Source organism: Colletotrichum lupini, chromosome 2 (genome assembly GCF_023278565.1).
Source record: "Colletotrichum lupini chromosome 2, complete sequence".
NCBI lineage: Eukaryota > Fungi > Ascomycota > Sordariomycetes > Glomerellales > Glomerellaceae > Colletotrichum > Colletotrichum lupini.
The window spans coordinates 1,268,925-1,285,390 of NC_064675.1; the positions used below are offsets into that span (position 1 = coordinate 1,268,925).

The following is a 16,466-nucleotide window of genomic DNA, read 5'->3' on the forward strand; positions in this document are numbered from 1 at the left end:
GGGGAGGAAACCCCACGGGCGGACGTGAACACACCCGACGGCCTCGGAGAAGGTGGATACCTACGATGCAAGGTACCTTACTTGAGAAGTTGAGATGGACGGATTTCCGGGGATGAGAAGCCTGACCGAAAGGTCGCCCGGCCACCCGTTCGTTCCATCTTTTTTTCTGCGTCTTGTGTTTTCTGTTTTCTGTTGCTGACTGGACTCCCTGCAACTCCCCCCAAAAAATTGAACCATTGGGCGCGGTGCGCATCTCCGCAGGAAGCTGGAGCTCAGCCGCAACGCCGCGGTACACCGTACCTACCATGCTGGTGCAGGTGGCAGGTGTCGTTTCCACTTCTGCGCCGCGCAGCCGAGTAAATTAGTACCTTGTGCCATTGGTATCCGTAATATTACCACCTTGTCTTTATTCGTCTTCATCTCTGTACAGCTTTCCTTTTTCCTCTTTCTTCAACTCGACTCCTATCTGCCTCGCTTCCTAGGGATCTTACTTTACCTCAATCTCAGCCGCACGCCTTTATCCAATCCTGACGACGATCACCCGACCCCTCCTGTACTTTCTTTGCTCGAATCTACCCATCTTCCGTACGCCCATAATTCAACCACCTAGACTATCCGCGACGAAGCCGAAGCTCCCAGGATGACAGAAACATCCTTGCTCTGTTGATCGACCAACACCCCGACGGCATCTCAATAGGTCTCCGATGCTGCCGTCCTCCACTACAATACCATCCCGCGGTCGTCCATCGCCATGATGATGAACACCCACCACAACCACAACCACCACCATCACCCACCGTCGGGCGGTGCCTCCGACGCAGCCGCAGCTCTAAAGGGCGCGAACCTCGCCTTCAACAAGACGAAACCGAAGCCCATCCCGCCCCCAAAACCCACACCAAATGCCAGCAACATCACCCGTCGCCGCGGCGCGAGCCTCATCGCCGCCTCCACCGCGTCAAACTACGACCGAAGCACGAGCACAAGCCCAATACAGCGCCAGCACACGGGCGCGAGCCTGGCAACGACCCCAGGCGACAGCCGCTTCGGTCGCGATGGCACATCCGACATGCGAGACCGTCTCTCCAATTTCCTCGCCTCAAGTCCCGCAGCCTCGTCGACGACATCCCACCTCACGCCGCACACGACGCGGCTCGACCCAAAAAGCCCGAGCTACATCGCCGCCACGCTAGCCGCCTCGCGAAGCGCATCGCCCAGTCCGCAGCCGCACGCAAGTCCCGCCGCATCCGCGCTGACGCCCGCGCAGATGAATCAGTTACAGCAGATGCAGCTGGCGAGGAGAAACAGGCGCGGCAGCGGCGGCGGGGAGACGGAGAGCGTGGTGAGCAGCCTGGATTTGCCGGATACGACATCCATCCCCGCCACGGGTCATTTGATAAGCATGTTTGAGCGAGGGGGCGGGGAGGATGTTGATCCTGTGAAGAAGAGCGGCGGGGATGTTGCGGCCAGGCCCAAGGTTCGGCCGTTGACGCCCGAGAGGGAGTTGAGTCTTGCCCGTGCCAAGGCGGCGAGGATGGGTATCGTTGAGGAGGAGGCCGGTGAAGGAGAGCGGAGGCCGGCAGTGCCGAGGACGACACCCAAGGTCAAGCCAAGGCCTGTTACGCCGAATATGGTTGTCGAAAAGGAGGAGGCCAGGGGGGATGTCACGCCGCAGGCGAGGAAACCCACGCTCAAGTCGTCGCCTGCGAAACCTGTTCTGTCGCCGGCCAAGGCTGTGCACAGGCAGACTGTGTTGGAGCATTTGCCGCGTGGCAGGGAGCCAGAGACCACTGTCAACATGTCATCCAACGCTTCAGAAGCCCCGGAAGTGCGGTCAAGGTCGGAGCTCACGAGGGTGCCTATTACCCAAACGCTCATGCCGGAGCCCAAGACCGCGCAGCCCCCTACGACGCCGGAACCAAGGAGGTCGCGGACCAAGGCCAAGCCGGTTGAACCTGTCTCGCCGCCCTTTGTCGGGAGAGACGACGGGATCGCTTCCCCTGAGCTGAAGAGACCGGTGTCAAAGAGCAAGTTGCAGCCGCCCACACCACCTCAGCCGCGTGGTACGAAATCAAAGGAGCGGGAGCCTCCTCCATTGAAGAAGCCTCGGAGTATGGCATCGGTTTATGGACATGGTCACCTCCAGGAGCCGTTCCGTCGGCCAGAATCTGGGCCAAGGCCGTCGACTGCTGATACAAGCTCTTCTAACGACACGTTTGTTTCGGCAGAGTCAAACCAGACCGCCGTTCCCGAATACGTGCCATCTCGCTCGACGGCTCATCAGACACACTCTACGCACAGCACCCCCGGCCGCTCATCAGCAAACAGCTCACCAAGCCGAACAACTCCGCGTCGCACGCCCGCCTCGTCGACTACAAGTCTACCGCTGAATTCTCTGTCCAACGCGATCATGGCCGGATCCCTCGCCGCGGCCCGCTTGACACCCTCAAATACGGGCAACTCTACGCTATCTCCGCCCCAGTTACCTAACCGCACAAAGTCACCACGCATGCGACAGACCCTCCGCCAGCCGCCGTCGAAGTCGGACGACGAGGACGAGATCCGCAAGAAGAAGCACCAGCGCGCCAGCAACAAGCACTCCCACAAGGAGGGCGCGCGACGGCGATGGCGAGACGAGATTACGGTCCGCGAACGCAGGCGGTACGAGGCGGTGTGGGCGAGCAACCGCGGCGTGCTGCTCGTTGACTCTGCTTCAACCACGGGCTTGACGATTCAAAGCCTCGGCGGCAGCCCGCTGCCTCATGACGCAGCTGACTGCGTGGTGGACGTGGTGGCGCGCGAGGTCTGGCGGCGTTCGCGGCTGCCGCAGGAGGAGCTGGCTGAGGTGTGGGACGCCGTGGACCGGAGCCATCGGGGGATGCTGGGCAAGGCTGAGTTCGTGGTTGGGTTGTGGTTGATTGATCAGAGGTTGAGGGGGCGCAAGATCCCTGCGAGGGTGAGTGCCAGTGTGTGGGATAGCGCGCAGGGCGTCAAGGTGCTTTCGCCCAAGGTGAAAAAGTGAAGGCAGATTTGGGAGTGTCTAAAAGGCAAAACGGAAAGAAGTCTGAGAGAAGAGTTGGGAATGATGGCGAGGAAGAGAGCGCATTTTACGCGGTATGACGCAGCATGGCATAGCATAGCATTGCATCTTTTTTTTCTTCTCTGTTTCTGCTTTCCGTGTGCTTGTATTGATACCCTTGATGTAAGGTAGATGTCTCTGACGATAATACCACGCCTGGAACAGTTAACCCCGCATGGCGCGCATTACCGTTTACTATCTATTTCTGCCCGGGCACTTTGTGAGTTTCTGAGACATTTTTCGAGCTTTGATCCTTGTAGTGGTTTTTGCACGTCTGTGAGTCTGAGTAAGTTCATCTGATGACTATCAGACTACAGCGATGTTCCTGGGTTGCGATACGGTCAGGTGGTGGTTGGATGATTGAAAGATCGCTTGGCTTGTGTGGATGGGTCAACGGCTTTCTTCATTCATGTGAGTTGGGAGCGTTCGGCCTACATGGGACTGTTGGCTTTCAAGGCTCCAGTTGGAGTCGATTGAGGAAGGCGATTTAGGCACGTCTGATAGTCCGGATCTCAAGGGCGGCGGGAGATGCAATCTTGGCGGCGCGGATTCGTACGTGGCAGCCGGTTCGGTGGGGCCCATCTGAGAACAATGGCCATGTCGAACATGTCAAAAATATGTCAAGTTAACGGCGCCCTTGCACGACTCGATGCTCCACCTCTGTTTTGCACCTGCTTGGTCTCCGACTTGAACAGGGCTACTGATTGGATGTTGAGTTTAGACCAATCAGCGTCTATATGCTCATCTATTTTGGAGATTATCTCTGTCCTAAGCCTGTGGATTTGGGGGTGGTCAAAGACCGCGGATGACATGACCCTGTGGGGATTCGGTACATGGAAAGGCGTGGGTCAACAACACTAGACACTGGACTGAGGGAAATTTTCTTGAAGATGCCCCGGTGTGGCGGTTCGGTGGGTTCTGGGGTGACAAGCCGGCGAGTGGTTGTTGTATTTAGATTCTGTGATGTTCACGATCTCAGATGACATTTTCTGGCAGATTTGACTTATCATATTGGAACTCACTCAATTATTCAATCTCCCTGTAAGATCAAGACAAATCAACTCTCAGACCTCGTCCGCAAGACATTCGAGCATCTCACGATACGGACTCTACTCAGGGGTAAAATCACGCATCACCACACACCACAACTCCCCAATTCTTACAACCAACCATCGCAACACAAGAACAACGACAATCTTATACACCAATACCGCCCGTCATAACCACCTCCACAATGACAGTCTCAACCCCCCAAACACCCCTCTCCTTCCGCCCCGCCACACCCTCCGACGTCCCCACCCTCCTCCCCTTAATCCGCTCCGCCTACCGCGGCGAATTCTCCCGCAAAGGCTGGACGACGGAAGCGGACCTAGTCGCAGACCAACGCATCGACGAGCGCGGCCTGCTCGCCAAGATCACCGAGCCCGAGGGCGCGGTTCTCATCGTCACCGATGACTCCGCCGACGACGCCGTCACCGAGAAGCCGACCACCCCGCTGGCATGCTGCGAAATCGTACGCAGTAAACAGGATCCCCGAGTAGCGTATTTCGGCCTCTTTGCCGTCTCGCCTGAGCGGCAGGCTGGCGGGGTGGGGAGGCGGGTGTTGGAGTTTGCGGAGGGGTATGCGAAGCGGGAATGGGGAGTGGCGAGGATGGAGATGTGTGTGCTTTGGATGAGGGGGGAACTGATTGCGTGGTATGAGAGGAGGGGGTATGTGAAGACTGGGGAGAGGAGGGAGTTTCCGTACAAGGAGATGGTTGGGGGTGTTGCGTTGAGGGATGATTTGTGGTTTGAGGTTTTGGAGAAGGGGTTGTGAGGGTTGTGGTGGTATGTGAGATGCGAGAGGGATTATGATGGGAGGGAGGGAGGGGGGGGGGGGGGGGTTAAATTATGTCGGAATAGAGGCACTGAGCTTGGTTTAGAAGACTTTATAGATGGTTAGAACGAGATGGGACTATTGTCGCAAGTCGTCAGCTCTCACTGGCGTCCTAGGAAGAAGAGAAGATATAAACAAATCAAACACGTCTCATCCCCGAACACGACAACCTTCTAGACAAGCCTACGCAGGCCCAATCTGAACCGCTACGCTGCTCCCCGAGAGAGGAACAGACCACCCGCCCCTCGCCTGCGCGATCCCCGATGTCGTAACCTTGAACGCGCCAGTCCCAGTCGTACTCTCCAACCAAACAACCGCGCTCGCAGCCTTCGGGACACCATCCAACTGCGCCAACGTGACAGAAACACTCTTCGAAGAAGCCGTAAACGTGAAGTCCTGGATAATCCCAGCATCGACACTCACAAGCACACCCAAAGGCCCGATAAACACCTTCCTCCTGACCGCGTCCTTGGTCGTAACGCTCACCGCCCCTGAACCACCTCCGCCAGCCGTGACGACACCTCCAAACGCCAACACGCCGAGCTCGGAATCCTGCACGACGTACGTACCCGATCCCAACGCAAGACCTAAAAAGTTGGGACCGTAGTCGCCGCTGATGCCGTCCCATTTCAGCGTGTCGGGCCAGCTGTGGAACGAGGCAGCGGCGAAGCCGTCTTGGTTGATGTTGGAGAGGGGTCCCGTGGTGCCGCCGTAGCCTGTGCGGAGGAGGTAGGTGTCTGTCGGGCTGGAGCGGAAGGCGGAGAGGAGGACGAGGGCGTTCAGGCCGGAGCCGTAGTGGTGGATTTGACGTTCGATGCGGCGGAGTTTGCCTCCGTAGCTGGTGGGTTGGTTGTTAGATGTCAAAGTCCATTGTTGAGAGAGAGGCTCGTGGTGAAGGGAAGGGGGGTGGAGTTGAAGGATTTGGGGATGAATAACGACTTACATGTTGTCCCAGTAGCGGCGAGCGTTGCCGTTCCAGCCCCAGTGAGGGACGGTTGGCATGAAGCCGAGGACGCTGTTGACGGATTTTGTCGCCGTGTTGGTGTAGCCAAAGTACCTTTGATATCTGTTAGCCAATGTTCCCAAGCGAACTTGTAACTGTCCCACGCCTCGAAAGCCTTGAGGGGGTTCTGCCGTGGGAAAATTCAAAGGACCGAGAAACTCACTTTGCCCAGTAGTAAACACCCTCCTGCCCAGTCGAATCCCACGCCATCTCACTCCCAAACGGCACCTCCTCCGTATCCCACTGCGCCGCCCGCGACTTCATGGCAGCAGACAAAGCGCTCGCCTTAGTCGTCTGCCCCTCGCGTCCCAAATCGGCCAGGATCTCGCCAAACACCGTCTCCCCCATAAGCCCGACGCGGTTATACCCGACGTCCCCCTTCATCGCCCGCATGACCGTCTCATATGCCTGGTTCAAATACCAGTCCCACGCGTGCGTCTTAAGAAGCGCCGGGTAAGCCCGTCCGACGCGGTAGAGCGACCAGTAAGCGCCCGCGACGTGGACGTAGTTATAAGCGCGGTCAATGGAGTAGGCGGCGGCCTTGTTCCAGGAGGTCCAGGAGGTCCAGTCGATGGAGGTGGAGTAGGCGTACCCCGGCACGGCGGCGGGCTCGTAGAAGAAGATTGCTTTGCGGACGGCGAAGTCGGCGGTCTGGATCGTCTTCCAGAGGACGCGGTCGACAAAGGCTTCGAGCTTGGTCACCTCGTCCGCGTTTGGTTGGACGGCTTGCTTCATGAAGGCGGAGAGGTACGAGCCTGCGCCGGCTTCGTCGCTGAGGCCGGCGACCCATGCGCGGGAGTCTTGTGTGACGATGGATTTGGTCTCGTAGTCGTATGTCATCACCGACGGCGCGCGGCCAAAGGGGTCTGATGTGTCGGTGAAGTATTGCGCCGTGGTGAGGAACTTGCCAAGGCTGGCGACGGCCTCGGTGGATGGTTTGGTCACGTAGTAGTGGATTGTTTGGAGCTTGCCGTCGGCGTAGGTCACGGTGAGGCGGACGCGGCCCCAGGCTGTCGTTGAGGGGGTGACTGTGTATCTTCCCGCCGAGACAAGGGTGACCGTTAAGGCGCCGGCTGGTTCCGATGCGATGGATTGGACTGTGGACTGGGCGTATTGGAGGAAGAGCTGCGCTGGCTCGCCGCGTGGGACGATGTAGCCCGGCACGCCGACGGCGGTGGGCGTTCCGGTACCACGGACGGTGGCATCAAGCTCCCGGACGCCGCCCTTTGCGACGGAGAAGCGGACTCCAAACTGGAGTGACTGGCCTGGTTGAAGGGTCCTGGACGAGGGAACGTTCCATGGTGTTTGAGAACGCCACTCATTCTCGGCCCAGGCCTTTGTGAGGACCTGCCACTCGTAGAAGCCTTCAAACGTCTGGCTGCCGTAGTAGGTTCCCTCGTAGCTGCGCTCGGCGAGGTTGCGGTAGGCCTCAAGGGGTGTGTCGCCCAGCGGGGTGACAACGAGAGCGGCGCCGGTGCCGCGGGTGGGCGCCACGCGGATCTGGCCGGCGTGCATGCCGACGTAGGGATCCGAGAGGGAGCAGACGCGCTGCATGTCGGCGGCGTAGCGGTTCGTGAAGATGCTGTTGAATTCGGCCGGGAAGCCAAGGCTACCAATCTCGATGGCCGAAGAGCCCGAGTTCTGGAGCGTGAAGCGCAAGCCGAGGTCGCCGGAGACATCGAGCCATTCTCGGGTGATGTTGAGCGGGCTGCCGGAGGGGAGGGTGGGGCCGAGACGGGAGGAGGCAAGGATGCCGGTGGCCGGGGCGATGGTGGTGACGGGCTGGCGGGCCGCGGCGGAGTCGCCGTTTGTCCAGGCTGTTGTGCCGGATTGACGATAGCGGTAGGTGATGTCGCCCCAGTGGTACTGGCCGTTGCGGGCGCGGAGGGAGAGGTAGTCCAGCGGGAGGAAGTCAAAGGTGTCGCCGGCGGGTTTGAGGGAGGCTAGGACTTGGGCGTTCTTGACGAGTTGGAGGTTGAAGTTCTTTGTTGCGAGGGTGATGTATCCGCTGCTGAGGCCTAGGTTGTCTTGGGAGAGGACACCCGTGATGAAGAGGCCGGCAGACACGAGTTTGCCGAGAAAGGAGACCATCGTGGCAGAAGTGGCAACCTGGGCGGTTGAGTGAGACCTATCGACTACAGATCTGAAGGCCAACTTGCAGGTTCGAATGAACTTGCTCTTATATAATGTGTCCAACATGATGGCTTAAGGCAACTCGGTTACGTTATTGATGATGCTTTCGCCTGCCGTGAACTGAGGGGTTCATTGAGGCGAACGATTCAACTGCAACCCAAGATGCATACTCTAGGTAGATGGCGATGCCACCTCGTGTCCGGCATCGTGCCCGATCACACCTGTACAGATGCGGAACGGAGCTTCACCAAAAACCTCTTTGTCTTGACAAGATCAGATGGGACAGGCTCTCACACGTCGCTTTTGGCTCATAATCTGTGGATAACTCCTCCGGGACAAACGCCCGAGTGCGACACAGGATCGGGCGGCTGATCCGACTCTTCCCAGCGACTTCAAGCATTTAGGAATTGTGATGTGCGCTTACCTTGAAGTCACACACCTTTTCCTCTCTGGATAACCTCAACTTGGAAGGTCAAAGGATGCTAGATGTGATTAAGCATCGAACCAAGCCCGTATCCCTCCTTCTAGCGCAAGAAACTAGCTGGGTTTAACGCGGGGTACCAAGTTACCAACAGCCCATCGACCGTTGAATGCAACCCTCAAAGTCGCCTGGTCTCATCTTGATTGGGCCGGAAATAGAGAGTGACATTTGATGCCACTGAGGCTCCATCCTTCCAACGGGAGAATCAAAATCCACGCATGGTTCACGCCGGCTGCGCGGCACCAACGTAGATTATCAGAGATTGAATTCCAAGACTCTTTAAAGAAGTTGAGCCGGGTGGGATACAGACTGAAATGATGAAATCAAGTGGGATAATAGAGCAGGTAATTAACCCAGTACGTAAAGGATGCGAGAGCGAGACGACGGTTACCTAATTGACTCTGTTAAAGTTCTTCGAGAAGGAGAATAATGAATTGACTCGGTCGTTCTCATGGACACCCCGGTTGTGCCATGTTAAGGGGGGCAGCAAAAGTACGAGGTCGCTTGGGGGTTTTAGCGGACGATCTGGCGCAAAGCCAATTTATTCGTGTCACTCACGAAATTCCAGGGGAAGCAGAAAGAGTGGATGCGCTCAACTAAGGTTATTCATGACAGAGACTCTCAAACTGTGTCTTAATAACTTTTCTTAAGTATAAGCAGACCTACCTGATCCTGGGAACTCTCTCTAGTTTCACTCGAACTGTCAGTCAACTCTACGAATCACTGTGTGATTCTTCCATTCTTTTGTCTCTCGCTGCTTACTTCCCTTCCATTCGTTACCCATTCGTGTGCGCCATCTCAACCATGTTCAACAACCTCGTGTGGGCGAGTCTCGCGACTTCGCTGCTGGTCCAGCCCCTGAGCGCGGGCCTCATCCCGGTCCGCCGGCAGTCCACCTCCACCACCTTCAAGTCCACCGGCAACCCGATCCTCGCCGATAGCTCCGTCTACTCCGCCGACCCGGCGCCGCTCGTCGTCAATGACACCCTCTACATCCTCTCCGGCCGCGACGAGGCCGGCCCCAACGAGAACGGCTTTGTCATGAACGAATGGCAAATCTTTGAGGCCAAGAATCCGGATCCGGCCGGCGCCGACTGGACCCTCCACCGCGACGTTGCCCAGCCCAACTCAATCTTTTCCTGGGCCGCCCAGGGCACCGCCTACGCCAGTCAGATTGTTCAGGGCCCGGATGGCAAGTTCTACTTGTACAGCCCCGTCACTCAAAAGTCAACCTCCGCGTCGGACCCCTTCGCCATCGGCGTCGCCGTCTCTGACAGCCCACTCGGCCCCTTCAAGGACGCCCACCCGAGCGGTCCCATCATCTCTCAGACGGTCCCCTCCCCCGGCAACAACATCCAGAACATTGACCCGACCGTCCTCGTCGACAATGGCAAGGTCTACATCTACTTCGGCACCTTCGGCTACCTCAAGGGCTACGAGCTGGACACCGACATGGTGACAATCAAGGGCTCCGTCGTCGACGTCGACTCCCTCACCGGCTTCTTCGAGGCCCCCTGGCTCATGAAGCGCAACAGCACCTACTACATGCTCTACGCCGCCAACAACGCCGGCGCGGACTCCCCCTGCACGCCCACGAGCTACCACGCCTGCCTCGCCTACGGCACCGCCGAGTCTCCCCTCGGCCCCTGGACTTTCCGCGGCGTCTTCGTCGACATCGTCTCCTCAACCACCTCCCACCCGGGCGCCTACCAGCTCTCCAACGGCGAATGGGGTCTGGCCTACCACACCCGCGACGCCGAGGGCGGCACGCACTTCCGCCGCTCCGTCGCCATCGATAAGATCACCTGGGACGACTCGGCCTCCCCGCCGGCCATTAACAAGATGGTCCAGACCAAGCGCGCCGCCGCCGCCGCCGAGCCGACGCGTAACATCGCGCCCAAGGCCGTCGCTTCGTCGGCGGGCGAGACCCCCATCCAGTACTGGATCAAGTCCATCAACGACGGCCGCGTCGAGGAGGCGCCCCTGCCGCCTGACTACTGGTCCTCGTACAACGCCGAGCAATCCCCCGAGACGAGCACCCTTACCTTGACCTGGAACAGCACCGTCGAGCTCAACGGCGTCGCGCTGGCGCTGTTTGCTGATCAGGATGCCGGTGCCAATGTGGGTGTCGCGCCGCCCAAGTCGTGGACGGTCGAGTACCAGGACGGCACCTCGTGGAAGGCTGTCTCTGCCACGTCGTTCCCGACAGATGTCTCGGATACGCCCAAGGAGGTCAGCTTCACGACTGTTTCGACCAAGGCTTTGAGGGCTGTTTTGACCGCCTCTGGAAGCGGTGGGCAGTTTGCCGGTGTCGCTGTTAAGGAGTTCTTTGCGTATGCGCCTACCGCTGCGTGAAGATCTGCTAGGTGACGGCGTATTCGGGACCATTAGTAGGAGATCCGTTTCCTATTGATACCAACTTGAACCTTCTTGTTGTCCATACTTTTAAAGATGTATACAGTCTTGTGTAAGATATGTAAATGAGTCAAATATCAAGTGCCATCTTGGACACATTTTCATCAAAGTGAATCTTCGTTGCTACGTCTTTGTGAGATGGGTCAACCTTTATCATCAAGCCATATACGTGCCCCCTGCTTCCAGTGTTAGTATGACTATCCAGAAAGGAGCACTATGCGGATTCTTACATGCTGGTAATCTTTGCAACTGCTTCAGAGATAGCCATGAGCGCGGCTATCAACGGCTAAGATCAGTTTGATGATTAAGGAAATGCGATAGCAGAGTTGAGGGCCAGGTGCGAGCATGACCAGACCAATGAAGGCAGCTTCTCCTCTCAGTCAGATAGGTTAGACTAGCGATTTGTGAACAAACAACACAGCCGCGGCATGTCCAAGCTGCAAGCAAATGAATGTGATCTGAAATGACGAAGGAATTATTCCACGTACAATGGTTGATCGGGGTCCTTGCGAGGTGCGCAAATGTGGAACTAACACATAAAGTTGCGGGGATGCACATCGCTGGCTGCAATGAGACTCTATCTCCTCACTGCCGCAAGAGTCTGAACATGGTTGCGACTTTTGCACAAAGAATGAACGCTGATGGCTCGATAATTTATTCAAGACTCAAACATTTGACACATTGCTTTTGGCTGAAAATTTCTGTCACTCTATACAGCCTCAATGACCACCCGCACCGAATGATATGCTAGAATTCTCGACTCACGATAACGAGGCTTAGTATCCGGATTGTTCGACCTCTTCTCCTCATTGCCCTACTTCGAATCTCTCTGGCGTGGCATTGTACAAGCGCACAGTGGGTCGTTGAATACGTAGTTCTAAGTTTACATGTATGCGGGAGAAGCTAGACTATCAATATGAACGCGGGGAAACCCACCGGAGTCTTGGGAGTAGAAGTGCCGGCACCTGTACGCAGGAGCATATCTAGACTGGTATTTGATTAGTCACTCCACTCTATCAAAAAGGCTCTACTAAGGTATTTCAGTTTGCCTTTGCAGGTATGTGTAGTAGTGCCAAGTCTCGTCGCACCCCGACTGTCCGAGACTGGATATGCTCATACGGATACACCCGCAGATCTGCGGCTGGATATCTATTTCGATTTTCGAAGTAATTGACAAGTACATCTCTGAGTCAAGTTCGATCCGCTAAAGAGCCACGGACAGTCTTGTCATATCGCCTCAAGTTCTAAGGACTAGAATGAGTTCCTGTAAATAATCATGCTTTCCTGTGGTACTAGGAGCAAATCCATTCTTCCATAGCTGGTTTCAAGACGCCTTATCATCAAATGGGAGCATTTACTAGCTAGCTTAACACGCGTGACATACGGCCGGTACAGACTACTGGCAGTGACTCTGTAGCAACCTCAACTATTGCGGGGCTTCCCCGAGAATCCGTCAACATACGACCCGGCCCGCAATTACCTACCGGGGGGCGGCCCGGCCACTGGTGATGGGCAGTTCTCCGTGCCCAGGGTGCAAGGGATACCCGCTGCGGCGGACGTATCAGCAGCCATCACACGCGGCCACCGCTCTGCAATGGTACGAACATAATGTTACCATCGCTGACAGCTTGGGTCCCTACTCCTTCTTCCCTCGAATGGCCGCACAATATTCCAGGGTCTTGGTGCGTCTAGAGCGACTCTAGAATCAAGCAACCCTTGCCAATGCGTACGACGTAAGCAGAAAATGGAGGTCAAGACCGTTAGAGTACCCACTCGTTTGAGGCTCACTGGTCCGTTGGTGTAATTCATTTGCCGTTCGATCCATTTTCGGAACAAGGTCGGCGGCCGCCGCGGTGGAAATCCTGCTTGCCAAAGTCCCGATCCGAGAATCCTGGTGGAGATGAGGAGCCTTATCGGACTTCGTTTTTTCTGTCATTGGGACATTGGTAACACCCACTTGTGACACTTGAGGGATCGCTCACAAGGTGGGTTTTGCTTGCATTTCTCTCAGAAGTCGGCTACATAAGGCCCCAAGCACGCCCGACGTTGTCAGCGCTAGCTGACTTGCGAGATGGTGAAGACGCTTGAGTTGTGTTGCTGGTGATAAGTTCAAATCTGTACCCCCAAAACTTCCTCAATTCCAACAACCCGATTGGGGCGCGACATCAGAAACAAATTGTGAGTAAATAACTTTCCCGTTACTAGAAAGGGTGCCATTCCACTATTCCATTCCCACGTGGGGCCGATCTGGATGGGTTTTGTCCGATGGTATTTAAGCTTCACCTCGGTTCCGAGCTGCCTGCCCTGGATCATTGAGGCTGTAATCAAGAATTCCCTCGACTTCTCAACTCCACTATCGTCGTCAAAGTCGTTGAACAATACGTCAAGAGTCGTTATTGCCAATCCGGGTTGAATGCGCTTTGATGACGTCCGCAATGTAGCTGTTAAAAATTTATTGTATATAACGAGCTGCCGGGAGCCCGCCGATTTCACCAATTTGGAAGAAAGGCTTTACACTCTACTCAGCGAATAACTTGATTCAACGCAATTTACTGATCGAATTTGAAGTTAGAAAAAACTGACACCATTTTCTAGTCGTCATGCCTTCCAAGGACTTTACGGTTCTGATCGCCGGCGGCGGGATAGCTGGCTTGACGCTGGCGAACCTGCTCGAGCGCGTGGGGATCAACTATCTCATTCTCGAGGGGTATCGAGAGATGGCCCCCCAGGTGGGCGCAAGTATCGGCATTTTGCCCAATGGTTCTCGTGTTCTCGACCAGATTGGACTCTACGATGAGATCAGGAAACTCATCGATGAGCCTCTTTACAAGATGTCTCTTCGCGACTCCAAGGGCAACCCGACGAGTGAGTACTGTGGCGTAGGCCAGCAGATCAAGCAGCGGTGAGTAAAAGCATGTTTAAGGAGTCTCAAGAAGCTTTCTCATATCAGAATACAGACACGGCTACGAAGTTGTCTTCGTGGATCGTCAAATGATTCTGGAAGTGTTGTGGAAGAATCTGAAGAACAAGGACAGGATCCTTGTCAGTAAGAAGGTTATGCAAGTCTCCATCGAGCCGTCCAAGGTGAGAGTCGAGACAAGCGACGGCCAGTCCTACTCGGGCGACATCTTGATCGGCGCCGATGGCATCCACAGCAAAGTCAGAAGCGAGATGTGGCGGCTCGCGGATAGCCTGGAGCCCGGGTATATACCTGCTTCCGAAAAGAAGGGTAAGACAGCTAATCGTTTTCTACTCTCTATTGTCGACTGACAGAAGGGTAGAATGCCTGCCGACGGTTTACAAGTGCATCTTTGGCATTTCCATCATCAAGAACTGGGAGAACGGCACGGTGCAAACCAACTTCAACAAGCACTTCTCATACCTCGTAATTGCCGGCCCTTCCAACAGGGTCTACTGGTTCCTTTTCGTCAACATGGGCTACACTCACTACGGCCCCGATCTCCCCCACTACACCAAGGAAGACGAGGCCAAGTTGGTCAAGGAGCATCAAGAGGACAAGATTAATGAGAACTTCACCTTCAGAGATCTGTACGCTGCCAAGATCTCTTCACTTTTGACCCCACTGCCGGAGTACGTCTTCAAGAAGTGGCACTTCAACCGCATCATGACCATTGGCGACGCCGCACACAAGGTAAGAAAACCTCTCCTGCTAAAGAGGCCATACAGACCTCAGTGAGCATAGTATCGAAGATCTGACCTGTCTCAGTTGGAACCAATTGCCGGACAAGGAGGCAACAGCGCCATCGAAACGGCCGCAGTGCTGGTAAACAACCTTACAGAAGCCCTCAAGCAAAACCCATCAGGCGTCACGACGGAGCAAATCCACAATGTCTTCCTAGAGACCCAGAAGAAGCGAGAACCGCGCGTCTGGCCCCTTGTTCACAATTCGCACAAGGAACAGCGTTTCGCCGCCATGGAAAGCCCTTTCTTGGAGTTCGCCGGTCGCTACCTCGTCCCAAGCTTGTCTATCGATGAGAAGGAAGGGCCCTGGAGCACAAACTTCGAGCCGGGTCACAAGCTCGACTTCTTGGACGTCCCGAAGAGGCCACGTGCGCTACCGTACCTTGACGAGCTTCCGAGCCAGAGACTCGACTCCTCTTTGCTACCTAAGCTTGTGGTAGGAGCTGTTCTTGCAGGCCTCTTGTTCCTCGCGCAGCAAGTTCTCGTCATCGCTCCCGAGGCGGCGAGTGGTGCCAGCTTTGTGGGGAAGCCTTTGAAGACGGAGTACACCGGCAATACCGCGATCGATTCTGTTCTCTCACTCCTCTCCTGGGCCTTCTCCGAGGCGACCTCTGGCCCTGACCCGAACACGAGGCTTCAATGCCTCTACTTCTTGATCAATCTCGCGCCCGTCATTTACATCTGGACGATCGAAGGTTATCGCAATGGCAACCAGCTCTCTCTCGTATCTTGGCCATCTCTCTTCACAGTATACCAGCTAGTTGGTATCGGCAATATTGCACCGCTCTACTTCCTCATCAGTCTGCATACGACCAGCAGCGAAGTCTACACTCGTCCCACAGGCCGACCAATCCCATCAACTGTGGCGAAGGCGCTGGTTCCAGCCCTCTGTCTCGGATACATCATTCCTACCGCCCTCATGTTCATCCAGTATGGTGACTCCGTAGCCCAACAAAACGCTATCGCCTTTTGGCAGCCCTCTCCCGTCTACGTCTCGATTCTGACCTGGCTCTTCTCCGGCATTCTTTCGGTCGCCTCGCCTATCAAGGCACTGGACTGGGAAATCTTCGAAAAGAAGGACCAGAGCGCGCTTCAGACCGGATACACACTCACGTTCGCCGTCACCGCTATCACACATATCTGCGCTCTCGTGTACGCTGGCTTCAAACCCTCCGTGTCCCTCTTTGAGACCTTTTTCGACCTGCCGAGCATTGCGTCCATGGGCCTGGGGCTCAACATCGGTGGATTCTGGAAGTACGACATGCTCCTCTGTTTCGGTGCGGTTGCGGTCTGGTGCCTGTACACTGTCTTTGAACTCCGTAGGTTAGGATACGTGACGACAAAGGTCGCGATTAGGGCTGCGGCGGCCACTTTGATGGGTCAGGCATTAGTCGGTCCGGGAGCTACCTATGCAGGACTTTGGGCATGGAGAGAAAACGTCATTGCAGGACTGATGATTGAGTAAGCTCGACTGAGTTGGTCAATGAACAATCAGGTTGACATCTGATTCTGTCACGAGTTATGGTACGCAGCAATGGGCATACGGAGTGTAGTAAAAGTGGCTTAACTATTAAAGTGGAAATAGACAAAAGGAGAAGGTCTATATATACGATATCTGAGATAGATACGTGATTTAGTACGTAACGGGCACTTTATAAGGTACGATTACTATCCCTATTACGTAATATACCCCCTAATTACTACTACTAGGGAGCTATTATACCTAAGATAGAATCTCTAAATGCCCTTATAAAGGCCTAATTTAGTTAAATATAAATAA

At 55.6% G+C, this 16,466-nt stretch overlaps 5 protein-coding genes across 5 annotated transcripts; 4 read left to right on the plus strand and 1 right to left on the minus strand.

Moving 5' to 3' along the window:
* Positions 1 to 751: 751 nt before the first annotated feature.
* On the plus strand, positions 752 to 3,019 carry CLUP02_02752 (increased rDNA silencing protein 4; the record flags this gene model as incomplete). The annotated part of the gene is made up of 1 exon (XM_049281781.1): positions 752 to 3,019. One exon carries the CDS (start codon positions 752 to 754, stop codon positions 3,017 to 3,019), a length of 2,268 nt encoding a protein of 755 aa, XP_049138924.1.
* A 1,291-nt stretch (positions 3,020 to 4,310) lies between these two features.
* Positions 4,311 to 4,892, plus strand: CLUP02_02753 (acetyltransferase; the record flags this gene model as incomplete). The annotated part of the gene is made up of 1 exon (XM_049281782.1): positions 4,311 to 4,892. The coding sequence occupies one exon, from the start codon at positions 4,311 to 4,313 to the stop codon at positions 4,890 to 4,892; it is 582 nt and encodes a 193-aa protein (XP_049138925.1).
* A 243-nt stretch (positions 4,893 to 5,135) lies between these two features.
* On the minus strand, positions 5,136 to 8,154 carry CLUP02_02754 (uncharacterized protein; the record flags this gene model as incomplete). Its single annotated transcript, XM_049281783.1, has 3 exons — positions 5,136 to 5,790; positions 5,896 to 6,009; positions 6,119 to 8,154. 3 exons carry the CDS (start codon positions 8,152 to 8,154, stop codon positions 5,136 to 5,138), a joined length of 2,805 nt encoding a protein of 934 aa, XP_049138926.1.
* Positions 8,155 to 9,373: 1,219 nt separating this feature from the next.
* Positions 9,374 to 10,924, plus strand: CLUP02_02755 (glycosyl hydrolase family 43 protein; the record flags this gene model as incomplete). Its single annotated transcript, XM_049281784.1, has 1 exon — positions 9,374 to 10,924. The coding sequence occupies one exon, from the start codon at positions 9,374 to 9,376 to the stop codon at positions 10,922 to 10,924; it is 1,551 nt and encodes a 516-aa protein (XP_049138927.1).
* Positions 10,925 to 13,584: 2,660 nt separating this feature from the next.
* On the plus strand, positions 13,585 to 16,151 carry CLUP02_02756 (FAD binding domain-containing protein; the record flags this gene model as incomplete). The annotated part of the gene is made up of 4 exons (XM_049281785.1): positions 13,585 to 13,886; positions 13,942 to 14,187; positions 14,258 to 14,636; positions 14,712 to 16,151. 4 exons carry the CDS (start codon positions 13,585 to 13,587, stop codon positions 16,149 to 16,151), a joined length of 2,367 nt encoding a protein of 788 aa, XP_049138928.1.
* Between the last annotated feature and the right edge of the window lie 315 nt (positions 16,152 to 16,466).